Source organism: Synchiropus splendidus, chromosome 12, assembly GCF_027744825.2.
Source record: "Synchiropus splendidus isolate RoL2022-P1 chromosome 12, RoL_Sspl_1.0, whole genome shotgun sequence".
Classification (NCBI taxonomy): Eukaryota; Metazoa; Chordata; class Actinopteri; order Syngnathiformes; family Callionymidae; genus Synchiropus; species Synchiropus splendidus.
In genome coordinates this window covers 12,054,950-12,079,952 of record NC_071345.1, presented here as the reverse complement: position 1 = coordinate 12,079,952, position 25,003 = coordinate 12,054,950, and the positions used below count along the sequence as shown (strand labels likewise).

The 25,003-nt window shown below is 42.9% G+C and overlaps 1 protein-coding gene across 4 annotated transcripts; it reads right to left on the bottom strand.

The window, feature by feature from the left end:
• Positions 1-941: 941 nt before the first annotated feature.
• Positions 942-24,238, bottom strand: mtmr11 (myotubularin related protein 11). 4 transcript variants are annotated; one of them, XM_053881374.1, is made up of 18 exons: positions 23,362-23,762; positions 13,938-14,007; positions 11,716-11,827; positions 10,290-10,426; positions 10,128-10,197; positions 9,301-9,440; positions 8,930-9,014; positions 8,022-8,169; positions 7,609-7,696; positions 7,442-7,530; positions 6,860-6,987; positions 5,936-6,014; positions 5,692-5,762; positions 4,453-4,625; positions 4,036-4,206; positions 3,746-3,964; positions 3,292-3,609; positions 943-3,147 (listed from the first exon to the last, which is right to left on the bottom strand). In XM_053881374.1, exons 3-18 carry the CDS (start codon positions 11,732-11,734, stop codon positions 2,713-2,715), a joined length of 2,370 nt encoding a protein of 789 aa, XP_053737349.1. In that variant the 5' UTR covers positions 11,735-11,827; positions 13,938-14,007; positions 23,362-23,762; the 3' UTR covers positions 943-2,712. The 4 variants fall into 4 exon arrangements, with proteins under 4 accessions (XP_053737347.1, XP_053737348.1, XP_053737349.1 ...); XM_053881372.1 differs by lacking the exons at positions 11,716-11,827; positions 23,362-23,762 and adding an exon at positions 24,123-24,238 and having other exon boundaries at positions 942-3,147; XM_053881373.1 differs by lacking the exons at positions 11,716-11,827; positions 23,362-23,762 and adding an exon at positions 14,807-14,846 and having other exon boundaries at positions 942-3,147.
• Between the last annotated feature and the right edge of the window lie 765 nt (positions 24,239-25,003).

Genomic DNA, 25,003 nt, shown 5'->3' with positions numbered 1-25,003 from the left:
GAGCAGAGCGAGGCCTTTTAGGAGGATTTAGCTCTGCGGTCATGTGACTTCAACTCACTCCAATTGTTCATCAAAATATTCTAAAGTTTGTCAGCAATGAATCACTGACCCATTGACCTATTTATATGAGTGAATTTTCATATGAAAAATGATTCTTCACTTCTATTTTAAGAAGTTTAACCTGACTCTGGCACCAAATCTGAGTTGCTGCGTCCCATTTGTGACTGTGAGGTTTCCTCCGCAAACTCCATGTACACGCTTCAAGTTCAGTGAGTTTGAGGTTGTCCCCCCCCCTTCCCCCTCTTCAGGTCACCCACCAAGCTGAGCTCCTGTGGGACGGGTAGTCTGGACAGCAGCTCCCTGACTGGCTCTCTCTCTCTGGGTCCGGACCTCCCTCACTGCCAGTGCTGCATCTCCTACGAGGCTCGGCTGAAGCGCCTGTCCTGCGGTCACCTCTACTGCGACCCCTGCTGCGACCAGATTGTCAACCTGGCCTTCGAGGACATCGAGGGTCTGTCTGACTACCCCTGCCCCATGTGCAAGTCCATCAGCCGCCTGGGAGCTCCCGGCCCGTCCTCGTCCGGCTGCTTCCACGCCGCCCTCCAGCACCAGGGCTCAGGGAAGGAGCACGGGAGTCGCTGGGGCTGAAGACCCACCGAGACACCTCTGCTTCTCCTGACTGCATCGCCATGACGACTGCTACTTCGCGCAGAGAACCGGTCCAAAGTGCCAAACTGCATCCGAGCAACAGAAAAGTCACCGTCCCACTCGCACCATGAACATTCTGTCGGATATGTTGTAAAGTTTGAAGCCGTGATGTAAATATTTTGTACCTTCAACAGTCTCCATTTTGCATCTTTGCACACGCTGTTTACATATCAGAAGGACCAGACGTCGCAGTGTCGCTACTTTTACAGTTTTTCCAAGTTGTTTGTACATATTTATTTTGTTATTAAATAAAACCACTTGTGTTTGACCTTTCCGTCGATGAGGTAATTTAAACACACATATGAACCGACTGGTTTATTCATCAGGCTCAAAACATGCAGATACAAAAATGTATATTTACATCTGGCAAATGAAGGTTTGTACCAAATAAAAAACATGAACAGGTTCTCATCCCGGGAGGTGAGGTACCTGGCCAGGACTGAACTGGTGCTCCAGACCCCAGAGCATCTACTTGATACCCTAAACACGCGGGAGGCTTGCAGGCCTGGTCCGGCTCTGACCCGAATACTGGCTGCATACTAATAAAGCAGGAGAGTCTGTGAGCACTGGCGTGACTCAACAACACATCTGATGCCTGGTGACACAATCCACAAACACATGTGAGTCCAGCAGGAAGTGAAGCATCAGCGTCACACGCCGACACCGTCTCATCCTACGGAGCCAAATTTGGGTCTGATGACGCGCTCGAGCATGAAAGTGGGCTGATAACGCGGCCGAACCAAAATAACTCATGTGTCCTAAATTCCTCGCTCCAGTCAGCAGAGACGCTGCGGAACAGTCCGGCCAACAAGACTCCACTGCTGCTTCACTCTCCGGACTCAGGTTACAGTGCTTTCATAAATACTTGAAATTATTACACAAGTGTATTGCACTCACTCAAGAAAAAAAAACATTTTTTTTCTGAACAAACTTTGAATTGAAGCAAATGCTTAAATTATTACTATAAATAAGTCAAAAATTATTACCAAAAACATCCTCATAAATTATTATAAAAAAACGTGTCAGATTATATTTATTCAAATCACAAAAAAATCATGGAAGATTTTTGGATTATTTAAAGCAATTTATCCAAACTAAAAGGCAATATTTTACCGAAATATATTTGTTTTTATTGAGAGCATTGATTTTTTTGTTTGTTGGAATTTATTGATCATTTACTCAATAGAATTTTATGAACGGATTCATAACAGAACAGAGTAAGGAAAAAGGAAAATGTTATGCCCCTTTATTTTACTGTATAATAAACATTGGATTCATTTTTTTGTTCTCTGAAATTGATTTAGCACCATATGATGAACAGCAAAATGGGATTAGAAAACACATTTCTTGTATTTTTTCATGGAGCAAACAGAAAACTAGCGCTGACCAGTGGGTTCACCTGCTTCTCAACAGGACCAACGTTCCACTTAACGTGTTAAACCGCTGACAGTCGTGCTTCTAAGATCACACAGCGATACTTGGAAGGTTCCTGAACGCACCACGAGGAGATTTAATAGATAGATAGATTTAATACTATTTTAATACTATTATTCATCACACTGGAGTAATGTGACACCATTTTTGAGTCATTATTACTACTGTGGAACCTTTGAGCAGTTCGCCGTGTGCAGTCTTAATCACTGCTTGCTCAGGACTTGAGCTCTCAGTAAAGGTTTAGGTTCAAGTTTCTAGAATGGTTTTGAAAAGTGGAGTTCAGCAGAGGCGCTGGTGTGATGATGGTTCCATCTTATTGAAGTCGCTTGTCATATTTTCACGTGTATGGAGGATAAATAGTGCTACAGTTTGAACTAAGCCAGCTAATAATACAAGGAAAATGGAGGCCCTTCTTCAGTGCATCGCTGTGGCACTGATCATCCTCCAGAGCGACTGAGGAGCTGTCACACTGACACTTTAGCACGAGAGTTCTTCCTGGCTGTGAATATTAAAGCCGGGTGCTGATATGTGTGGTGATGTTTCAGGTTCTGGTACCAGGTCTTTGGGTCTTCAGGAGACGACAGAAGAGCCGTTGCTCTTCGGCTGCTTCAGGTTTCTCGGCGCCGGGAAATACCTTGGCTCTGTTTGGGTCTCGGAGCCAGACGCGTGTCCGAACAGGAAAGTGTGCTTGTTGCTGCCGCTGCGTTCCCTGTGCCCGGGTCTGGCGGGGGCTGTGGAAGGAGGGCGCCTCTGGTGGTTGACGGAGGTAGGTGCAGTTCTGGGGACAGTCGAGCTCGGTGGCCTGGATGCTGGGAACAGGAAGGTGCCGTTGTTGGTGTTCTGGTTCATGTTGGAGTCAGTCTGCCGTGGCTCGGGCGTTTGAGCCGACGGGTCTGGATCCGTGTTGGTGGAGATGTGCGCTAGTTTGTCCTTCAGCTGCTGCACCTCCCGGGCCAGACGCTCCACTGGGTGAAGGTGGTTGGCAGAAATGGGATGAGAGAAGGCCTAAGGGCGGAAGAGAGGACGGTAACTCAAACAGCGCCGCCAGAACTGTGGTCGCACAAGCATTTAACATGAAAAATCCAAACTTGACCTGCAAAATAGAGGCGCAAAATTGTCGCCCTTTGCCATGAGAACTCTTTAGTCTACCTGAGCATGAAGCGCCCCCCGCAGGTAGCACTCCCGCCACACGCCCATGCAGGGACCCATGAGCAGAGGCAGCAAAGGCTCGTAAGGGTCTAGGGGTCCTTGAGTTCCTGGACTGGAGGCGAGGATGTGGGGCGTCTCCGACAGAGTCCAAGCTTTCAGCAGCCTCTCCAAACCTGGCACACTCTCGGAGGACGGCGCCCTCCTGTGGCTCTTCTTGTACACGCCCGTGCTGGTGCTGCGCCAGGGAAGCAGGTTGGCAGGACAAGAGAAAGTTCCCCTCGACAGGAGGAACACGGAGCCCGGTATCGTGTCGGTCAGCTGTGAGGAGGGGTGCACATGTGCGGGGAACTTAAAAACTCAATAGTGATTTTCAAATATTTTAGTTTTAAGTGTGATGGACTAGAGAGTAAAGTACTGACCACTAGATGGCGCCAAAGTAAAGAGGATCACTCACTCGGTGGGCGTCGGGGTTGGTGTTGAGGTTTCCATTGAGGAGGGGCTGCTGGGTGGCGGTTGGGGGCACGGGTTGGGTGAACTGGGTCTGTCTCTGCTTGCTGTACTGCAGGGCCCAGTCCCACACCGGAGGCAGAGGCGGGTCGGAGGGATCTGAGGACAAGTCCGAATTAAAGCTGCCTCTCCAACCGTTGTTGGGGGTGTAGGACTGTCCGAGACTCTGGAGGAGAGGAGGCCAGAACATGTGTATGTGAAGCAGCTGCAGGTATCGAGGAACGTTTCTTTCAGTACCTGAGAGCGCCGGCATCTCTCACGCTGACTGTTGGACAGGAAGCTGGAAAAGAGCGGCAGGTGAACGCTGTCATGAAGCGCCAACAGGAAGTCGACCGTCAGCTGGAAGCGAGAGGGAAACTGAGACCACAGCTGCCAGACACAGTCCAGGAAGAGCAGGAAGATCGGAGCCTGGATGGAGAGAAGGAGGGAAGGGGTGACAAAGAAGATGATGGAACGTGATGAGCACATCAAGATATAAATGTTTGCAGACTTGTATCACTAAAATCAGACTGATTTGGAAGTCAGATTTCACGTGTGTGTACTTGTTTATCCTGCTTTCTGGGGACCAATTCTTATGTGTGTGAGTGAGTTTGCTTCTAGATCGTGAGACGAGTAACAGCTCTTCCAACTTCTCCACAGCCTCAGCCTCCTTACTTCCTCCTTGTCATTGTCACGGTGGTAGTTGATGCGACTGTAGAAGCGATGGCCGGCCGTCACCCACTCCTTCTGCACCAGACCCTGGAAGCCATGTTGGGTGCGACAGTGGGGGTCACACATCACCTGCACCAGACTGGACACCACACAGCTCATGTCCCGGTCCTCCGTCTCTGGAAAATTCCGTCTCTGAATCAAACACGATGCGCCTCGGACTTTTATTTATAATAGAACGTTAATAGTTGAACAGCGAGTACTCAGACTGCAGTACTCCTATCTATGCTTCTACTCAGAAATGCCAGTCGCACGCTCCACACCTAGCAAGTATTAGTGACAAAAGGAAAGTTTTCTAAAGCAGAGGGAGTTGATGAGTCACTTTTACTGCAACAGGATGCTGATCCAGCGACAAGCATGAGTGAAACTCAATCCTCTCAGAGAGAAAGCTGATGCAGTTTGTTTGTAGTGAGTACATTTAACAGCATCTAGTTTTCTGGAAAATGCTGTGTCAAGCGTGACGTTTGCTAAACAGCTTGTTTATTTGTTGCAGTTGTCACGATCATTGGTCATGTTGGTTGTTAAGATCATTCTGACAGTGATGGCTGAGACTCTTTGAGGCTTGGTGGAACAGATCCTATTGCAGGTGTTTTGTTGTCCTTACAGTTATCGTTGCATCATGGTTATTTTTGTCATTGTTGATATAGAAGTAGTTGTTTATAGGCACTTGTTATGGTCACAGCTGTATTTGTATTCAACCTGCTCAGTTCATTCTCATCTAGTTACAGAATGAAAAAGGAGCAACGCTACAACATCCAATTATTTCTCCATGTTACATACTAAATAATTCATGGTTCACACCTATAATATTCATGATTTTTCCTCTCCTGTCCCGGTCATAAAATACCACAGGGAGATATTTCACCGAGCAGGTCATAGATGCTTCAATGAGACTTCAATGATCTGCTGTTAAAATTCAATTTGTTCACCATTGAATGTTGAGTTTCTGTACATAAGTTCGCATAACTCTCAAGGGTTATATTTTGGTTCGATTTTAAGAATTCAGTTTCAGTCCTGCCGGACCACGAGGTGCAGTTGGCAGTGGTCATGTCGGTGCAGTGGAGTGTTTCTGTCCCTGCTACACAGGGCGCAGGGCAAGCCCCGATCAGCCTTTAATGAGAGGGAGGTGAGGTGAATAATGAATGGGCTGAATAATACAAGCTGATCCGCCGTCACATGACTCACCTTGCAGAGCCACTGTCAGGTGACCGCTGCGAAGAAGGCAGGCTACCTCTGATGCTTTCTTCAGACAAGACCTGCACACAGAAACAAAAATCAATTCCTTTATTCCAAAAGACAGATTTACCACATTAAAATTCTTACTCTTACATTCTATTATCTAAACAAAGACAAAATGAGGCAGCAGCACTAACCACTCCACCACCGTGCTGCCGGCTTGGTATAAATACAACCTCAAATAATCAGTTACCTGGTGTAGTCCAGCCAGTGAGTAGACTCCAAGGTAGATAACCACTTATCATCCGGCACCGTCACAGACGTGGAAAGATCTGGAAGCCAAGCAACCATGGTGTCCAAGAGATGATACAGTAAAATACATTCCTATTGCTATTAAAATGCATAGGTATGTTTAACAAGGATTGAAAACAAATGAATATTATTGAGTATTTATTCAAACTACACATTCAAGATGTCTGTTTAGAAGAAAAGAAAGAATGATAGGAGCAGGATGTTCATGCAGGGCTGCCACAAGACAACATGCGACAAACAGCTCACTGTGTTGGATATGAAAAAATGAAATAAATAAAAAATAAATTTGAAGCTCCTACAGTATTTTTTTTATCATAATAGTATTGCTTTGATTTGTTGCTGAGTAATGACAGAGAGTCTGTGCAGGAAAATAAACAGTAGTGATCAAGGGACTTGACAAAACCACTAAATGTAACAATTCAAAGCCACTGATATGAAGTTGTAAAAACTTTGATCCTGCCCACAATTGGTACCTGAACACATCACCATGAGAGTTTCTACACCACAACCCAACAAGCTGTGACTCAAGCGACCTCAGACAAAACACTTCATGAACCAACCACTGTTGAACTGTCTGTGTGAGAGAGATGGGCATATGTCAGCAACTTTAAAACCAGGCCCAGTATTTGCCGACCAAAGTGGGCTTTGTAATCTGTGCTCGGGCTCCACCATGGAATGTGCTGTGCGTGACTTCATGACAATAACAACAATAAAGACATTTCCTCACTGAGGCATGAGAGACTGAACAAAGCTCTCCATTACAAAAAAGATCTGTAGAATATTTTAGCAAAAGAATAACATGAACAGACTGCGGACGCTCTCAGTGCTTGTAGCATGTAGCCAGGATTTCATGTGTGATGCCCACCTCCTAGACACAGCGCTCGGAGGCGGCTGTGTGCCAGCTGGATGTCGGCCGGTGACGGCAGCTCCTCGCCCAGTTCTACCACCACACACAGAGACGACTGGCAACCGAACAGGACGAGCTCCAGGTTCCTGCAGAACATCACATGCTGCTGTCAATGCCGCTTTGATTCAGCTCTCAATTGAGTTGAGGGTTTGATTTCTGGAGCCAGACAAACATGTTTAAAAATGCCTGGCACGTCAACCAATTTTGTTCAGACACCTACTTCTATCAAAAACGTAATCTCTCTGAAACCTTCCTGTAGAGGGAATTATTTTAAAAAGGGAGCTAAATGTTCAGCGAGGTCTTTTTAATGTGGATGATGAAAGTGAATTCCTGGCAGCTGGAGAAAACATGAATTATTTTTACACACTGTACATGTTTATAATAAAAATGATTCATCCTAAAGATAAGACGCCTGATGAAATACATCACAGGGTGGATATTTATTTGTCTGTGATGTGAGAAGTGATTGATGTTTCAGGAAAGCACGTAGGATTCTTCAGAGTCAGGCCAGAGGACAAGTCAGTAATGATATATCGTCACCTGATGTCATCCTTCTCGTGGTAGATGTTGTTTTGGAAGCTGGACATACGCAGGAGATCACTGCCTCGAGGGTGTCGCCAACACCAACGCTGGAGAGCAGAGTTTATCTTCATTCATTTATTCAGCATTCAAAGACCATCTGGGAGGTCAGTGACATGCAGCCTCACAGGGATGCGTCCTTCGTTGAAGTGGGCAAAGCTTTTCTTCAGCTCAGTGTCCAGAACCTTCTGTGGAACAACGATGAACCTCGGAAGACTGGGGGAAGAGGAGCGAGAGCACATGTTTAACAGAGACCTACTTTCATGATCATTGCCACTATATTTGTGAAATACTGAAGGTCAAGAACTATATAAGATGTCCCCATGTATTAATGCATTCATAAAGGAAAGCATCACAACAGCCACAGAAATAAAATACTGGCTTCAAGTTAGCCTAGAAAGAGTCTTGGAATAAACTAAAGCATGATTAATGAAAAGAATGTAGTGGTCATATTTCAATATGTACATGTATATGTAATAACCTCAGTCCTGTAAGGATTGAAAAGAGCTTTTTCCACCATGAATATTCAGTTTGTGTTTACCTGGTGGACATTTCAAAGCGGTCGTTGACTGAGCTGACTCTCCAGCCGACGGCCCCACAGCGCTCCAGCTCCTGCTCCCAGTCGGCGGAAGACTCAAACCAGTTCATGTGGGAGTCTCTGCGGCGGTTGCTTAGAAACTGCTTCATTTCTGGAGGTGGGAAGTGATTCCAACGTCGCTCAATTCAATTTCAAGATCATTCTCAGGACTCAATCAGCCAAGACCAGATATAGGTGCAAAATTATATTAGATTTATGTTAATGTTTCTATGTCAGTTAACCCATAAAAGGTTGCGCTCAGTTTAAAAAGGAACTTTTCATTTTAATAACTGCACATTGGAATGGGCTGCTTCAATAGCTTCGGTCAAGAAAAACAGAACTTAAATGATGCAGACTGACACTTCCGACAACATGACAGCATCAAAATAATGATATTAGAACTGATAACTAGATAGACTGACCACACACTGACCACACTTGACCCCAGGGACAGAGTTGAGATGTAGGTCGTCTAGTCGATGCTTTCAGGGGAATGTTTGCATTATTAATCTGACAGCTGACAGTGATGTGCAGCCCAGTCTAGTTTTAGTATAGGATAATGTACACGGGATCACATTTCCCAGGATGACAAAGCTTCTTCCAATAAAACCTTTACTTGTTTAGGGGTTATATATTATTTAATTGAATCGTTTAACAGCATTTTTCAACTTTAAAGCCACACACTTCTTCTGGACTATGTTTCTTCTCTTTGTTTTTCTGTCGCAGAAAACTGTCAAGGTTTAGTTGTTTTGACGAACAAAGGAGCTATAAGGTGATAAGCAACCTTAACCCAGTCACTCACTACATCAAATGTTATGTATGCAGTTAAAGATGAGATCAATATTGATGTAATGAGGCATTTATCTACTCACCCACACTCCCAAGGGCGGCGTTCTGGAAAGACAACACTGACCCGGGTTTGAGAGGCTGGTAGGTCTTGGCGATGGTGTAGGTCATCTGAGGGCGACCAGAGTGACTCCATCAAAACATGACAAAGGTAATCAGCTTTAAGCACTGACAGCAGATCAATACTGGAAAGAACAGCTTCTACTCGCTGAAAATGATGATCATGCAGCAACTGGCCTTGAATACACACAAACAGATGAAAATCAATACAATGTCAACCCCATTTTGAGAAGTTCACAGTCTATAAGAGGAGAATTAAATGTCAGCATCCTTACTACAGAGAACTAGCTATGTGAGCTAACTGAATACATTCTTTTCAGACTACAAGGAGACACACCTCTAGAACCTGTGGGTCTGGGGTGAGTCGGTCAAACAGGAAGCAGATGACACGGAGGTCTCGACAGTACAGAACCAGCTCTTCAGGGGTGAATTTGAGGGAAGAGTTTGGGGTCACTAGTTTGGTCCTGTTTGGTCCCACTGCAGCAAAGAGTGTGAGAGAGATAAACATTAAGACATATTTTTAATAACTTCTCACATATTAGCTTTTTAACTACAAATAAAGCATCCCATTAATATACCGCAAATTCCGGACTATAGAACGCACTGGAATATTAGCTGCACCCACTAGGAAAACACATCTTGTTCATATATAAGCTGCACTGGTCTATAAGTGGAAGCCGTAGAAAGAAGGTCAGTGGTGCACCCGGCTTAAAAATGCATGAGGATCTCTTGTAAATGTGTTTTGAGAACGGGGTCCAGCATCGAGACCGACTCATGAAACAACCTCAGCAATGTTTTGAACTTGAATCATGAACTCCTCACATCTTTTATTTACATTAAAGTGCTCGAAATGTGCTATGTTCGCCCATGTGTTCGAAGTTCCAACAACACAGCCGGTCTCAGCTGCTGCTTCTTGTGCCCGGTCCTCCAGGAGATCAGCTCAATGGGCGGAGCTGTGAACACGTGGGCGAAAACAGCGTATTTGAGTGCTTTAACGTATTCAGTTTGATATATTTATTTGGCATATTTCAGCGTGTAAAAACCCATATATTAGCCGCATCATCATATAAGCCGCAGCGGGAAAAAAGTAGCGGCTTATAGTCCAGAAATGACGGTATACATTTAGAGCTCAAAGCAATTTTAAGTGAAATACGGAAAACTTACCGACCACCACCTTTTCTATGGACGCTAAAGCCACATCATGGTCCCCTAAAAGGACTGGGTCAACATTGTCCTGTAATATTAACCACATTTGTTTGAAAATGAATATGCATTGAAGAACAACTTTATTTTAGCATAAAGCCTGAATGTATTCTGGGTCCTCACATCAGGTTTGGGACTGTCCTGCGGCACGAAGGCGACCCTAAAGTGGGTGCAGAAGAGAGTCCCTGACAGCCACCCTCTCCCTTCACTGGCTGTCAGCTTTTTCCTCACCATGACGGCCCTCTGGAGAACACACTCGCCTGGTCAGAACAGGAGGACACAACAGTTATGCAGGAAAACAGGAAACCTGAGGCCTATAAAAATTGCATAACGATTTTCCCTCATGTTTATATGGCAGCTTCAGGAGAGGATTCAAAACAGGAAGTGAGCTGACATTAAGACACAACAGAGGGTGTAACACGCTCTCGAGAAGGAACATCCTCAACATATTGTTATCAAGACCTCGGTCCAGGCCAGTAGACAGGAAGGAGAACAATGATAGTAAAGCCCCTTTTCCAGAGTGAAACTGCAGATCTGAACCCAGTATACAGTAATGCTCACTTTCATTATTTGCTCCTACATTCACTCATATGAAAGACTTTCTGGTGTTTAGTCCAAGATGCTCCTGGAGGTGAGGGACGGAAAACTCAATGGTTTTGGACAGACCTCTAAGGAAAGCAGCTCTTTTCAGGTTGTCACAGACCTCTTACAAGCTGTCATACTTTAAGCTTGCCGCTTCACAGGAAGGAAGTTCATCCAAACTCTTCCTTCAAGAACTGTGCTTTGAAATCTTCATCATAAAAAAAACGAAACATGAGGAAAAGAGACTCCAAAAATTCAACTTCACTCTTCAACGAAAGCACATCTAAACTATGCATTGAAAGACCTCAGCTGACCATGAGGCTGAAACCCATGCCCTTCCTGCTTTAAGTCAACAGCACATTCTTTCTTCGGGTTTCAATCTCAAGCACAAATCTTCCAAAAACAAACCCTATAGTCCAGAAAGCTCTCGCACATAAACACAGATGTGCGTCAACACTAACAAGTCAAATCAAAGGGAATAGTGCTTCTCGCGCACACAAAACTAAATCCTGCCAAACTGCGCACATTTCCAACATTCTCCAGCAGAATCACAAATTCTTTGCCAGCAAGAATGGAAGGTTCCATGGCAACTGAGTCGGCAGCACAATAATAGATTTTTTTCAGCTCTTTGGTTGGAGAAAAGGCAAATACTATTCAATCTCACTCATGACCCTGTAATTTGAAAACATTGTTAGGAAACAAAGATTCCTGGACTGTATGTGTGGAAGTGAAGCATGTCAGAGCAACACTATCCTTTTATTTGCTTTCAAGAGTGAATACCGGCTTTCTTGTTTATGCAGACACCAAGAGACTTCGATTTCAACACCATAATTTAGAAAATTATGAGTTATGTTTCAATTGTTAGTCTCTGCTTCATCATTATAGTTTTGCCTCACAGCATCACAAAGCCCTGCAAAATCCTCAGTGACACAGAAATACACTGCACCAGAATATATATTTTTTGTACCTTGGAAATGACAAAACATCTGCTGGATGTTCACAAGGACAATCTGTTGCTTTTGGCTGGCTCATTTAAATGCCTCCCCAGGGTGCAACGAAGCTGGAAACATTCTTGCAGGCTGAAAGGTTAAGCGTTTTCAAGGAGACAAAGAAAGGAACAAAGGATTCTGAACCTATAGGCCCTCTCACTGGCAGGTGTTTTGACAAGTATCAAAGTAATGTGCAAACAGCAAATTGTGGGATCTTAAAGGTTTAGTCACATCCCCTTAACTTCCAGCCTCTTAGCTTCGAGTCTTCTGTATATTTAGTATAGTTTAGTATATTTGATATTCTTTCTCTCTGATGTGCACTTCATCTTTGAATTGGATGAGACCAGATACTCCAGATACCACAATAATTGCCCAATAATAGACATTGTTTCTCAGTCAGTTTGCACTGAGCACACACCATCTTCATTTCTTATCTGCCTCCAAGGCCACGGATTCCCAGACTTAAGGCTGTCACTTCAGCCTTGACTGAGACATAAGATGTTTCACAGTCCGAACCATTCCTTATCTGTCACATGGGCAATCTGGACATATTAAGTTAAAGAGAAAATGCTCCTCTTGAATCTCAAATCTGATTATTATTCAATCACAAATGGCCACTTTGTAACTTAGCTTCTGGTGAATGTACACAAGTACTTGCACATATTTGTGGGAGTCAGGAGGTCTTCCGTTCATGACCGTGGTTTTAAACACAATACATGAAACGCTCATAAATTGCATCAGAAGTGAATGAGACTCTGGCCATGTAATCTAATCTAAAGAAGCATGTTATGTTATAAAAAATACTATTAATGTGGAGCTTAAGTTAATCCATTTCACATTGTTAGCAACAACTATCTTCAATATACGAGACAAAACACATAATTAACAATACCAAGTTGAAATATATTTCAAGCTATCACAAGTGTACTAAAGCGGATTCACAGTCTCAACACATGATGTGTAACATAAGACTACAGAGAAAGTGAATCGTGGCTTTAGAATCAACGAGGATGGGGGTCTCAGCCTTTTTCTCCTCAGCTCCCACTACATTCCCATAGCATTAACTTGGTGAATGATCTACTATTTCATGGCTATTGGACTTGTCCCGACCTGTCAGCCCTCCCACAGGTCGGCTCGGTTTCTGCAGCCCTGTGTCACACTGTCACTTGAGAACACAGAGTGATGGGTCCGGTCCAATGACGATGGGAGACCATACTTCCCTGTGATTCCTGACCTTTCAGGTTTTCTGATAACACTAATTCATACGTGAGTAAAGGATGTTACATGTACACAGGATTGTGCACAAAAGAGTGGAGGAGAAAGTGATGCCCCAAAGGTGCAACATGAGATCTTTCATCTACTGCTATCCATTGTGTCAGGAACTGAACATGTTGTCACAAATTGTCTTGACTCTTGAGCACAGTAAGATGTCACTCACATATCAGCACCCTCTTCAGTAAATAAACCCAGAAACATCTGACTCTACTTTATATCTGTGACCATTATTCAGAAGTGGAATGGTATAAAACTGCAAGAAGAATTGTGAAGCAACACTACTAACATGGTGCTTAAATATTATCATATTCTTCCCATCAAATATGAAATATTTTGTCTTTGATTGACACCTTTTTCTTTCCAAGCTGCATCCCTTGGGCCTGAAATACTGTAAATTCAGGAAACTATAAATCAGAGTGACGTTGAGGACAGTGTGACGAAGACTGACCTATACTGTAATCCCTCCAGGGGGGTGAAAAGGAGAAGTGCGGACTGTCGACATTTCACATTGAAATGTTAACAGCTAAATATAGAAGCAGTGCTGGTGGCGTCAGCAGGGTTTCGAAAGTATCTGACAAAAACACGCTGCTAAACTACTGTGTCAAGCATAGGAAGTAAATGCACATTACATATATTACATGTAAGAAATAATGTTGACTGGTGTCTGTTTAATGTTGTATGATATGACACATACCATTTGGCACGATTCATATTTCAAGGATCTCAGGCAGAAATATGAACTACAAAGACACTCTTTGTCTTGAAAAACTAGGGGTTGAGAATCCAATTTCCTTTTAAGAGGATTAAATCAGTGCAACCTTTTTTCTGAATGATTGGAGGAAAATTGTGCCTAGAATGTTGGCTGAAATTAAAAGTGGATACATTCAATGCATCAAATACAAAACAATCTCAGAAAACATCTCACCAGGCAGACATCGGAGTCCAAAAACATCTCGGCTCCTCGCGCTCACCCCACTCTGACTCAGCATCCTCTCCTGTGCAGAGGAAGAGAGGCGCAGTTTAACTCTTGACACCGCACTGCAGTTGATCAGAGAACCTTCAGAATACCTGACAAGGATGTGTGCGACCATATTTTTCATCACGACATGGAGGTGTATTTTGTGTGTGTGTGTCATCAACAAAACTGGTACACATCTGCTTGTTTTCACCAGAGCAACACTTTAGGATTAACCTGCATGCAGAATAGATTAATTCAACCATTCATCATCAGCGTTAAATAACAAAACCTCCTCTTGTTGACTAATGGATGATTCCAATTTCAACCCAGACATAGGTTTTCCCCATGTGTCCCTCCCAAACCCGCCAAATTAAGAGGAATTTATATGATCAGTCAGACTCAACATCCCCATTTGGGCCTTAGGAACACTTGACGTCTATTTCCCATACACAGCCTCCAAGTATTCCAAGTTAAATTATTCCATTACCCCTCCATGATACACTTACTGAGCTCGACTGTTGCACAGACTTGCCAATTACAAATACACTTGCAATGGTAACCTATCAAAACTAAAAGGGCAGAAATGATGAAATAATGGTTATGCTGTCATTTCACCTGCCCAAAATGAATCATCTGAAGAGGCCCATTTTCCAACACAAAGAGACAAAGCCAGAGCTCGATGGAGGAGAGTTTCCATGCGCTTGTTTTTCCTGCTCTCACTGCAAAGGCCTTGTAATTGTGTGCATTTGAGTCCAGCGGAATTTGGCTTCACACAGCAAACCACATTTTTTTATGATAAGTCTGCGAGCGCAGCAGGACATATGGATCCACTTAACTTTGCTACTAACCACCCATGGAGAGGACGGTTTGCATTTATTGGCGAAAAGTTCATGACATGCCAGGGTTGGTTACGTGAGAGGCTGAGGTGGTTACACAGGTGTCTGGAATGATTAACACAACATCAGAAAAGGAGGAAAGAAGCCAAGTTGACATCCAAGATAACTATATAGAAGGTAAAAACGCTCCCTCAGCAGCTCTGTTTCACACTGAAAGCATTAATAGGATTGATTTTGAGCCTCCAGCTTCATCACAATTCAACACAGTTCCATCTAGTCAGCAAGGACATGCCGGCGAAAACCCAAAGAAACTACTGAGTTGATATTATTATGATAGAAATTTTGCAGAGTGGTGAGTTCCAGGATGAGGAGTCTGCAGTGCACAAAACAAACCATGATAAAATTGTAAGGGAGAGATGAGCACAGCTTGAGTAATGAGAGAATTAGAGGAAACAGGATTATGCAAAAACCCAAAAGGAAACGCAATTTAGCAGAAGAAAGTTGCAAAACCCCACTCGACCAACAAGAGGGTTGCATGTGAGTGTGGTAAATACACAATTAAGGCTGCTTGGAGAGATGGGAAACCAACAATTAAAGAAAAAAAGATGACTAAAACCAGATCCGGCTGGTGAGATAAACTCTAGGGGGGTTGTGCCAGTAACAGAATCTCAAGCTATAAATGAAAATCTAATATGAGTTCTTGAAATTCATGCCAATCTCACTTTCATACAGAAGACACTGAAAATTCAAGAAGTTATTTGGTCAGTATAAACTAACATTGATAAATGAAAAATGCTGTTAGCATGCCGACACTAAACAGTTGTCTCCATCTTTAAGCTTCAGAAACAGTTGATCATGGCTAATGCGTAAGTAATGTGTCAGATATAATTATTAATAAATAATTATATTGGATGTAGAATTTATGGGCAGTTCGAAAACCTCATCACAGTGCCATGTGACCATTTCATGTCTGTGATTGGCTGAGCTTCTGTCGTGTCCACTTTTCTGCAGTGCCCCTCGAGCAGTATGCAATGAACAGATGCCACAGTCCGACAAAACACTTCCCTCTCAAATGCATTTAGATTCGATCAGATAACTTACGCCACTACAGTCAGGTACTTCAAAGTGCACAAGAGGTCTCACTAAAATTAACGCTGATCTGATCAAGAGTGGAGAGGAAATGTGGCTGAGCAGCTTCCTGAGATCATTTTCACACTTTTCAGAACCCTGACAAAACCTGCCAGTGCCAGCTCTGATGTTGTTGTGTGAATGCAGCCATTCAGTAATACTGGGTTGTACAGCACTCATCTGCCAACTATGCTTGGTATTATTAAATGTATTTCTGGCTCCACTGCAACCTTTTTGGCTTGTGAACATTGGTCGTGTGTCTGAATAAATGTGTATGTCCAACATAGATATAATAACACAGGTATAATAGACGCTGGCGCAGGATCTGAAGTCTGACACAGCTTCAAATGACCTTCAACTGTATCCAACAATCACAAAAAAAATTGTTGACTTTTTTTCAGTGAAAAATGAACAGCAGACTTGGAAGCATCTTCCTTTGCACCAATAAGTACACCCTATCTCTGATGACTCAAGGTCACAGAGAGATCAGACAAAACAACCCGGTCTGCAAAAAAGACGTGATGAACCTGTGTCTGCTCACCTAACCACAAGCTACATATTCTAGCGCAACAAAAAAAAGAAAATGAATGTGGCAATGTGGAGTCAAGGTCAAGGCCAACACCTGAACACAGCATGTTAAAAACTTTCCTTTAGATTATCTGAGAATCTGAGAATGTAATCAAAAGGTGGAGCCACGTACCTTTGAGGTCATTTCACTGGCAAACAAGACTTGAGAAGCCTTTCTATGATTACAAAACGGGACAAATAAAAGAAGCAAATAAAAACTTTACAATTCAGATTCTTAACTTGAAAGAGCCGTGTTCATTTTTTCCACCTCCTTTCAGTTTCAGTCAACACACTCCGGCAGCAGGATCTTGCTCTTTAAATGAACATCAGATGCATGTTCAGGTTTCCTTCTTCACACCTCCGCTACACTTGGTCATGTGCTGCAACTTTTCTCAGTAGCAACAATCAAATCACAGACCCTAACTGCAGGAAAGGCTTTCATGAGTAAGTCTTGTGAATTGATCTTACAGTGAATGACCAGAAGCCAAAGTCTGTCCATCTTTTACTATGGTAAATCAGTACACAAACCTCTGAATCCAATCATATGAGCAGGGATCTCACCGGTATTTTCTCCCCAACAGAGGGCGTGTCACTGATTTTCACGACAGCGAACAGTAAAACAGAGTGCGACAGTGATGCGACTTACATGATGAAGAGCATTAACACTATGTAGATTTTTCAAGTATAGGAGGTGACATCTCAGCGTAGAGGATTAAAAAAAACTCAGCTAATCTGCTAAAGCACTGGGGAGAACCCTGACATGACAGGCAACGCTCAAGCACTATGATAAGCTACATAACATATAATCAATTGGCCACAACTCACACAAGTCTCTTCAGAAGCAAAAGTCCTTTATGGACAAGAATAGTTTATAGGGGTGTTTGTGTGGTTAAGTGGACCGATGCAGTGACTGAGACCATTGGAGTTCAAAGAAAAACAGCAGATCTATAGACCTTTTGTGGCAGTTTAAGTCGTGTTCCCAAATGAAAACAAGCGCACGATCAATGGAAGGGAGACAAAGAACTGAGCTCAATGCCCTGAAGTCTAGCAGTTTATCACACAGCCATGCATTTCAGGGTTGTTTTGCTGAGGCTTCAATTTTGTGTTTTATTGTGTGGTTTTGATGTCACGTCTAATTCATTGCCTCATTCTCTCTCACAGCACTCTCTAACCCAATTCCCTTCCTCACAGACATACTGCAGTTTCCATTGCTAATGGCTTCCCTCTGTTACTGCGGCGAAACTTCAGCAGGCACCTTTGGACTAACTCTTTTTCCCACTCATGAGAACAGACACGCACAAGGATGCCAAACATCTTTCTAATGGAGCCCTGCCGTACATTTCAGTCAGCAACTTTTGATAGAATTAAAAAGAGCAAGCTTCGGTCATGAGCTTCACTTCAACCGATAGGAAAACAGAACAGTTGTAGGACTGCGACTATTTTAATAGTGGACTAGTGGGCTAGTAATGGACGGACATGCCATCTTGTCTGATTTTACATTTGAAGATTAATCTAATCTAATATAGTATTTTTAAAAATGTAGCCAAATTGTTGGAAACATCGTTTTTGAAACTTGAAACTAGCTACGGTGTGAAAGGTATGTTGGGCAAATGTTGCATCTCATGTGTCCATTGAGATGTGCCCATACTTATCGAAATTTTGGGTCGCACTGGTTCTGAAGCCTCAGCCATTTCTCTTCTGGATTACGCTAAGTCACGCACATATGGAAAGGAACACAGTCATGTTGTCACTAGTCAATGCAAGAAGCGGCTGGCGACTAATTTAAGAGTTGATCATAGTCAACTATGCCGCCTTTAACAGGTCATACCAAGGTAACATTCATGTACAATACACAAGTTACAACTATATAAATACAATAAAAGTGTTGGTAACAAAGACAGTCAGCCAGCAAACCCCTTGACACGTACAGGTATTCGCCACCAACTATATGAAAAGTGCCAGTTGTTATTGTGCTATTATTTATATCTCTCTTCTGCAGAGGTCCTCCAGCAGTAAAATAAGAAGCACAGATTAAATGCTAAACTCATGCATAATAATATTAGGTAGAAGGTACAAAAAATACATTTAAATGAGGTAGAATACATACAGAAAGTCCTACTTTGAAATTAAGTCTTGGCCTCATGTGCAATGTATTTGACATGACCCAATTCTTTCACACACATTTACACCACAGAAGTGACGAGATAATGCCTACACTCAACAGTAGAAGCAAAATGCCAGCTTATGTCAATTTAATTTTGGGGCAGCGTGAAGACTCATGACTTGTCACACCCCGTCACCAAACAAGATGAAGGAAGACGGTCTCACTGTTCACTTTCATTCCGTCTGTGACTCAGACTTGGGAGCGATTTACCAAGACAAAATCTACATACAGTAGTGCCCAACCCCTTTGAATAACATTTCACTTTGAAAGGAATTTCCGTAAAATCACTGCAAGATGTCTGGAAAGACCAGAAGGGTATCAGCCAATCTGTTTGCAAGGAGAACAGAAAGGTTGCCTTGTGTTCACCAGACTCCTCAGTGACGACAAAGTGTGATGGCCAACAGCCAGTGCATCCATCAACAGAAGTATTTATTTCGCCTGCTCTCTGGAGAACACTTCCACCTCTAAAAGACTTGCAGCATAACACAGAAGCTGCGTACTAAATGTGAGAATCTAATGCTGTAAATTACCGCCGCACATAATTGTTTCTTGTAGGAAACGTTTAGCAAGTTTGTGTTTCTCTCGCCAGCGTCCCTGAGGTGAGATTACCAGCGTCTGTCCATACTCTCACCAGACAAACGACACTGTATTCAATAGTGAATAGTACTGCTAGTTAATTATCACCCAGTGCCAAGTCGATACGGCTTCTAAATAGACCGTAAATCTAAGAGGAGCTCTTTGTTCTGCTGAGAAGATAAGCACTGAGAGACTGGAAATGAATTTGACGTGTGGCTCCAGTGGGAGCGGGCGTGGGTGTCTCTGCCGCTTTGCTCCTATCAGGCTGAGATCTTCAGCCACAGTGAACAGAGGCTGGATGGGCCCTCCTCCTGCCGTTTCTGCTTCTGTGGAGCTTTTGAAGTGTGGGCCTTTCAAGCAGAGAGCTTCAAAGCAGCCAGCAAAGTTCGGATCAAGTCAACTAGAGAGAGCACCCCGAGCTCTTATTACTTTGGATACAAGCTGCTTGTTCATTTAGGATGGCAAACAACCACCTAACCATCTTTTATTTAAACATATAGTGATCAGACTGCATGCAGATTAAGCAGTAAAAGCAATGAAAATTACCTTTGAGTGCCAGTTGTGTGGTAGCAGCAATAGTGTTAGGTGTATTGTATGTATGCAGTGGGGCACTAAAGGACCAGGGGTCTTCTTCTTTTGGATCGGGAGTTGCCTCCTACCTATTAATCGACCCAGGCACACCCGTCTTCTTCATGTGATAAAGGGCAAATTCAAACTGTGTCTACATGAATGGTTTGAATGAGACATTGAGAACTAATTCTCCATGCTTTATTTCACAGATAAGCACGAATCAAAACTAGAAAGGTACTGGTACAGCACCGAGCTCCGGCAAGCCTCTCATGTCCACCCAGACTGATTTCTTTACTTGATGTTATTGACCTACATGTGCAGTATTTTACCTATACATTTATTTTATTTATTTATTTTTAAATGAGTGCAATTGGACAGCAGGTGGCGGTAGCATTACAGTGCTATATATAAGACACTCCTGTCAGCAGGAGCAGATAACAATGAATTATAAACCTTAGACAGGTTACTAATTCCAAAATTTGTCACCATAGTCATGATAGTTTCAGTGAGTTAATAGAGAGTTGCGTAAATAATAAATTATATTAAAATATTATTATTATAAAGTACAGACTTTTGCTCATTTTTAAATTGGAGCAGATCATGTGACACAAAATAATGAAAAGTAATAAAAATGAATGAGGAAATCTCCAGCACGAATCCACACAAGTTTTTTCTGCTTACTAACAAACCAATATAATGATAACATAATGATGTGCAAGAAAAAATTGGGAAAGTTCTCAACTAATCATGCCAAAAAATTGCAGCACAAGTGCAGATGGCAGCATTTGTTGACTACAAGTAACATCCGACCTACGACCGGGATTGGTTCCGACCACCCGGTTGCAAATCGGATTGGACGTAAGTCGAATGCCATTTAAAACAGCCGACACAAGGGTTATAGGTACTACAGTAGTGGTAGATCGCTGTGTGAGAATGAGATGCTGGGATACTGTGCTGCCGGGCTGGTACGTACTCAGGTGTCAGACAATGAATTAAAAAAAAAAAAAACAAAAAACTCTGTTGGACGTGGTCATAAGTACGGGTGGACGTAAGTCGAGCAGGACGTAAATCGGATGTTACTTGTATTGTCTAGATTATGGTCAAATGAGGAAAAGGAGACACAATAACTGAAATGACTTTGCGAAAAAACATCACAATCCCCCACAGCTCATGGCTCCAAATAATGTTACATCACACAAACTATGCTCGCCGGCGGAATTTTAAGGCTGGGAAACATCAGAGTCACTTATTTCTTAGATGTTTATGACTATTCATAGTCAAAGGGCACAGATTGGTGAAAAAGACATAGACAGACTTTAAAAAAGCAGAAATACTTGTGTTCTCCAACGCACGTTTAATGTGGGTACCTGTATCAATAAATAAATCCTTGAGCCTCAGTCAGGTCTCACAACACTGACACAAGTATAATCTGCACATCTGAAGGGAGCTCACTGAGAGGCTTGGGGCCTGGATATATCATACGCTCTCGCACAATCATAATTTGAATCAACAAACAAGTCTGCATCTGAAGCATTTACTTGCATCAAAAGTGAAATTCCATCTGGTCAGAATTCATTCTCAGATCAGATTGCGTTTCATTGCTCATGGTAGCAAAACCCACGGGATGGTGTGGGAGGTCTGTGAATACATCTACACATCTCCAACGCTCCAGATCAGCATGTTCCACGCACACACAGTTCAACACCTACACTTTGGGATTCCACAGCTGAAAGGCTGTGATCATTCCTTAGCATCTCATTTCCAAGATCGAATTCAAAACTCCTTCGTCTCCTCAGGGCTGTCTCCATAGCGACAGCCAGATGTTGAACAGCACATATAAACTACCCCCCCGCTCCCCAGCTCCACATGCAAGGGCTGGCCTGAGGGCAGAAACGCACAGGCATCTGTTACCGTTTCTCCCTGCGGCTGCTGAAAATAACCAAGAGAAACAAAAAGCTTGGGCGAAGCGAAGGCTGCGCCAAGACTCTGAGGGACACATTCTCCTTGAATCCATCACACTAACAAGCCCTTCTAACCTACTTTCTCACTGAAGCCTCCAGGCATCTGCAATATTCCATAGATTATTTAACATGAAGACGCCAAGCATAGAGCAGCACGTGAGCGTTAAAACCAAGGGAGTTCTCTGGGGGGTTGATCCAGCTTGGTGGTGTCTTTGCTCATCCTTGAGACTTAATTAGGATTCACCACCTCATTCATTAGGGGCGCAGCCAGGAATCACAATGAAGAATGACGCTCATTTCACCATACGTTACCAGCGCACTGTTGTATCTCTCTGGTGCAGCAGACTGGAAGAATTTCCCGTTCAGAGCTGCTGAGTCGAGAACAAAAATAACACGAAACAGAGGACATTCACACGCTGAATAGCCTCTCAGTGGGACCTCTGAGGACACACCACAGGTCTTTAATAAAGCCAGACTGCAGACCTGTCCATTTATAGCTGTGAACCATGAATGGAGGCCAGTGTTTTCTGCATCATTACATGCTTCCTGGCTTCAGCGCTTAAGACTCAACACAATGAATCTCAACCTGCTACTGAGGTTAAATGAATTCAGTGAGATATGCAATTCACTGTCAGGTTGGTAAACCATGATCCTAGAACAAGTTCAAGCTAAAGCTTCTAACTGTGAGAATCAGGATGTGAGGAAAACCGCCTTCTAGCTAAACTACTTTTTGGCAGAACAGTGTGGTTACATCACACCAGACCTAAAAATGTTGCTTTCGCAAAACATGTCTGAATGATCTTCATCAGATCAGGACGCAGCAAACAGCATCTGACACTGTTTCTGTCTGCAATTTCTTGTGAACCACATGTACTTTTCAAACAAGATAAGACGTACAGCATGTCTCTATGTAACCAGTATGGCTTGAAGACAGCCAGTGGGTATTTTGGGGTAAAGAGTGGACAAAAGGTAGAAGCTGAATTTAAGGGATTCTAAATACAATCAGCCAAAATAGGTTCCCTTAGGAAGTCACATCCTGTCGCAGGGATGATAATGGCTCATTCTCCAAAATACATGTTAGTTTTATCATCTCCTGAGGTTGGCAGAAGTATTCAGTAGAAGCCAGCAGAGACCAAGAATCCAAGGGCTACTCCAAAGCTAGTCCAATAGGGGGCATTAGGTCAAGAGGCAAGATTTTTTTAACAACCAAAACAACAATGTAACTTCCATCTTTCTAGTTTATCGTAAGACTACATTGTTAACTTGAGTCACATGTCACAGTGGACCAATGAGAAGCCTCAGCACACAAACTGACGTAAATGTGATTTCATTTGTCTTTTAATAGTGAAAGCATTCACCATTAAATGACGGGTTTGGCAGTGCTATCCACTCTAGCCTGGGAATGTCTCATCCATCATGGAGATGGAGCAGGAATGGGCTTTTAAATTATAAGATGTTGAATGTCAAAAAAATACTAGTCCTAAAAATAGTTAAATAAATATAATATGAACCCCAAAACACAGCCACAAATAGATGAAATATGTATATATATAGGTCATATGCATTTAGCTTTTAAAAAACGTTCTTACCTTGATGTCTGGCAGCATTTGCCTCACTTTGAAGGTTGTTTTAGATCCGGTCAACATCGTTGTAAAGAAGTGTGAATAAATTTAGACCGAAAGTATGTGTTATTTTGAAAAGACCATTAAAAAATGAAGAATTATTGGCAGCACAGGTAGTGTGTGGTGTCCCGGTGCGGTGGAGAGCCGGTGACACCGGACAATACAACTATTCTCGCCTCTCGCATCGCTCTTCTTCTCTCAGCTAGAGCTCTGAGGCCGGACAGCGTGGAAAAGCAACCGAGAACAGCTTCTCGACACGTCAGTCCGCTCAGCGGACTGTTAGTAACCAGCCTGAGTCACTAACGGAGAGACGTGTTCATCGTTTGTTTACTCCTTTTTCTTCTTCGCCGTCGTCAAACTGAAGAGCGGTGCAGCTTCTTAAAGGGCCAGTACACCTCAATAAGAAGAGCCCGCCCCTCAGCCAAATTTATTTGGAAACCGAAGCAACTGGGATTTTTCCTCACAGGCGAGCTCTTCGTGTGTGTTTCTTTTTACATTTATTTTGCAACCTCACAACCCAAAGCTCCTCCGCTCCGGTCACTATTTTTGGGTACTTAGCGAACAGAACACGCTCCTTATCTCGACTGCAGGTTAAGACCAAGAAAATGAATATACGGTGGTAATAAGGAGTGCAATTGCACACAACATGTCAGAGCTATTGTTCACCAAAAGTCACTCTTACTTGGCCTCAATAACACAAGTGCACAAAATTAAAAATACAGTCCTACCTGAACAAATGCACGCTCGACACATTGATTATTTAGCGTACTTGTCTGTGTTGGAGGTAAAACAGAGGCGTGAATTGTATGCTATCTGATAACAAACAATAATACACTAAACAATACAATAAGCCACTTTTCCTTCTATATTAGACGTTCCTTCTGCACCGATTTAACACCAAAGTCGAAGCACTGCCACCTAGTGGCAGGAGGCCACACTCTACAGCCCCCGTCACTGAGTTTGTCGCGTATTTTATTTCATGGCAAGAGTACAGGACAGAGTATTCAGAACTCAGTAATGCAAGCGTTTACAACAAACAAACATGCTTTTAATGTTCACACGGTGAAATTAAATCCAGGTATTCACAGTGTTTAATACCAAGATTTAACGCCGATGGTTTACCTTTCTGGTGATCTTCAGCAGCTCTGCTTCTTCCCCATCTAAATATATCCTGAGAATCAATAAGAAACGTCTGGATAATCCTGAGCGACTGCTGTACAGTCGAGGCCTCAGCGTCCCTATCAACTATGACCGAGAGCAAGGTCTGGATTTTTTACCACATGGGAAACTGATCAATATTACATAAGGGTCTCCGATTTCTCTAATACATAAAACCGCCGCAGACACAGGACCTTCATCATCTGAGCTGGACTTATTCATCCATGTATAATTCAACAAGGTTAATATAATACTGACAAATAAAAAACGTTGGCGGTTCACCTCCATTTGGATTTTCATTCATTTTAATAATCACTTTTCAAGTGGATTGTTTGATGCTAGGATTCACGCTAATAAACAGAGCCATATGAATTAGCATGACATAATCAAAGGAAAAAGTACATTGTATTTCTAATAATCATTTGACTTTTAAATATGAAACAGCCACAAA

Bases quoted from the DNA above. Each gene is read 5' to 3' on its own strand.
- mtmr11 (XM_053881371.1), bottom strand. From the start codon at position 23,418: ATGTTGACCGGATCTAAAACAACCTTCAAAGTGAGGCAAATGCTGCCA. The intron at 8,170-8,929 runs GTGAGTAGATAA...TCCCACCTCCAG, and splicing joins CGCCGCCCTTGGGAGTGTGG to AAATGAAGCAGTTTCTAAGC. The intron at 3,610-3,745 runs GTGAGTGATCCT...CCCTCCTCACAG, and splicing joins CCAACCCCGACGCCCACCGA to CTGACCGACACGATACCGGG.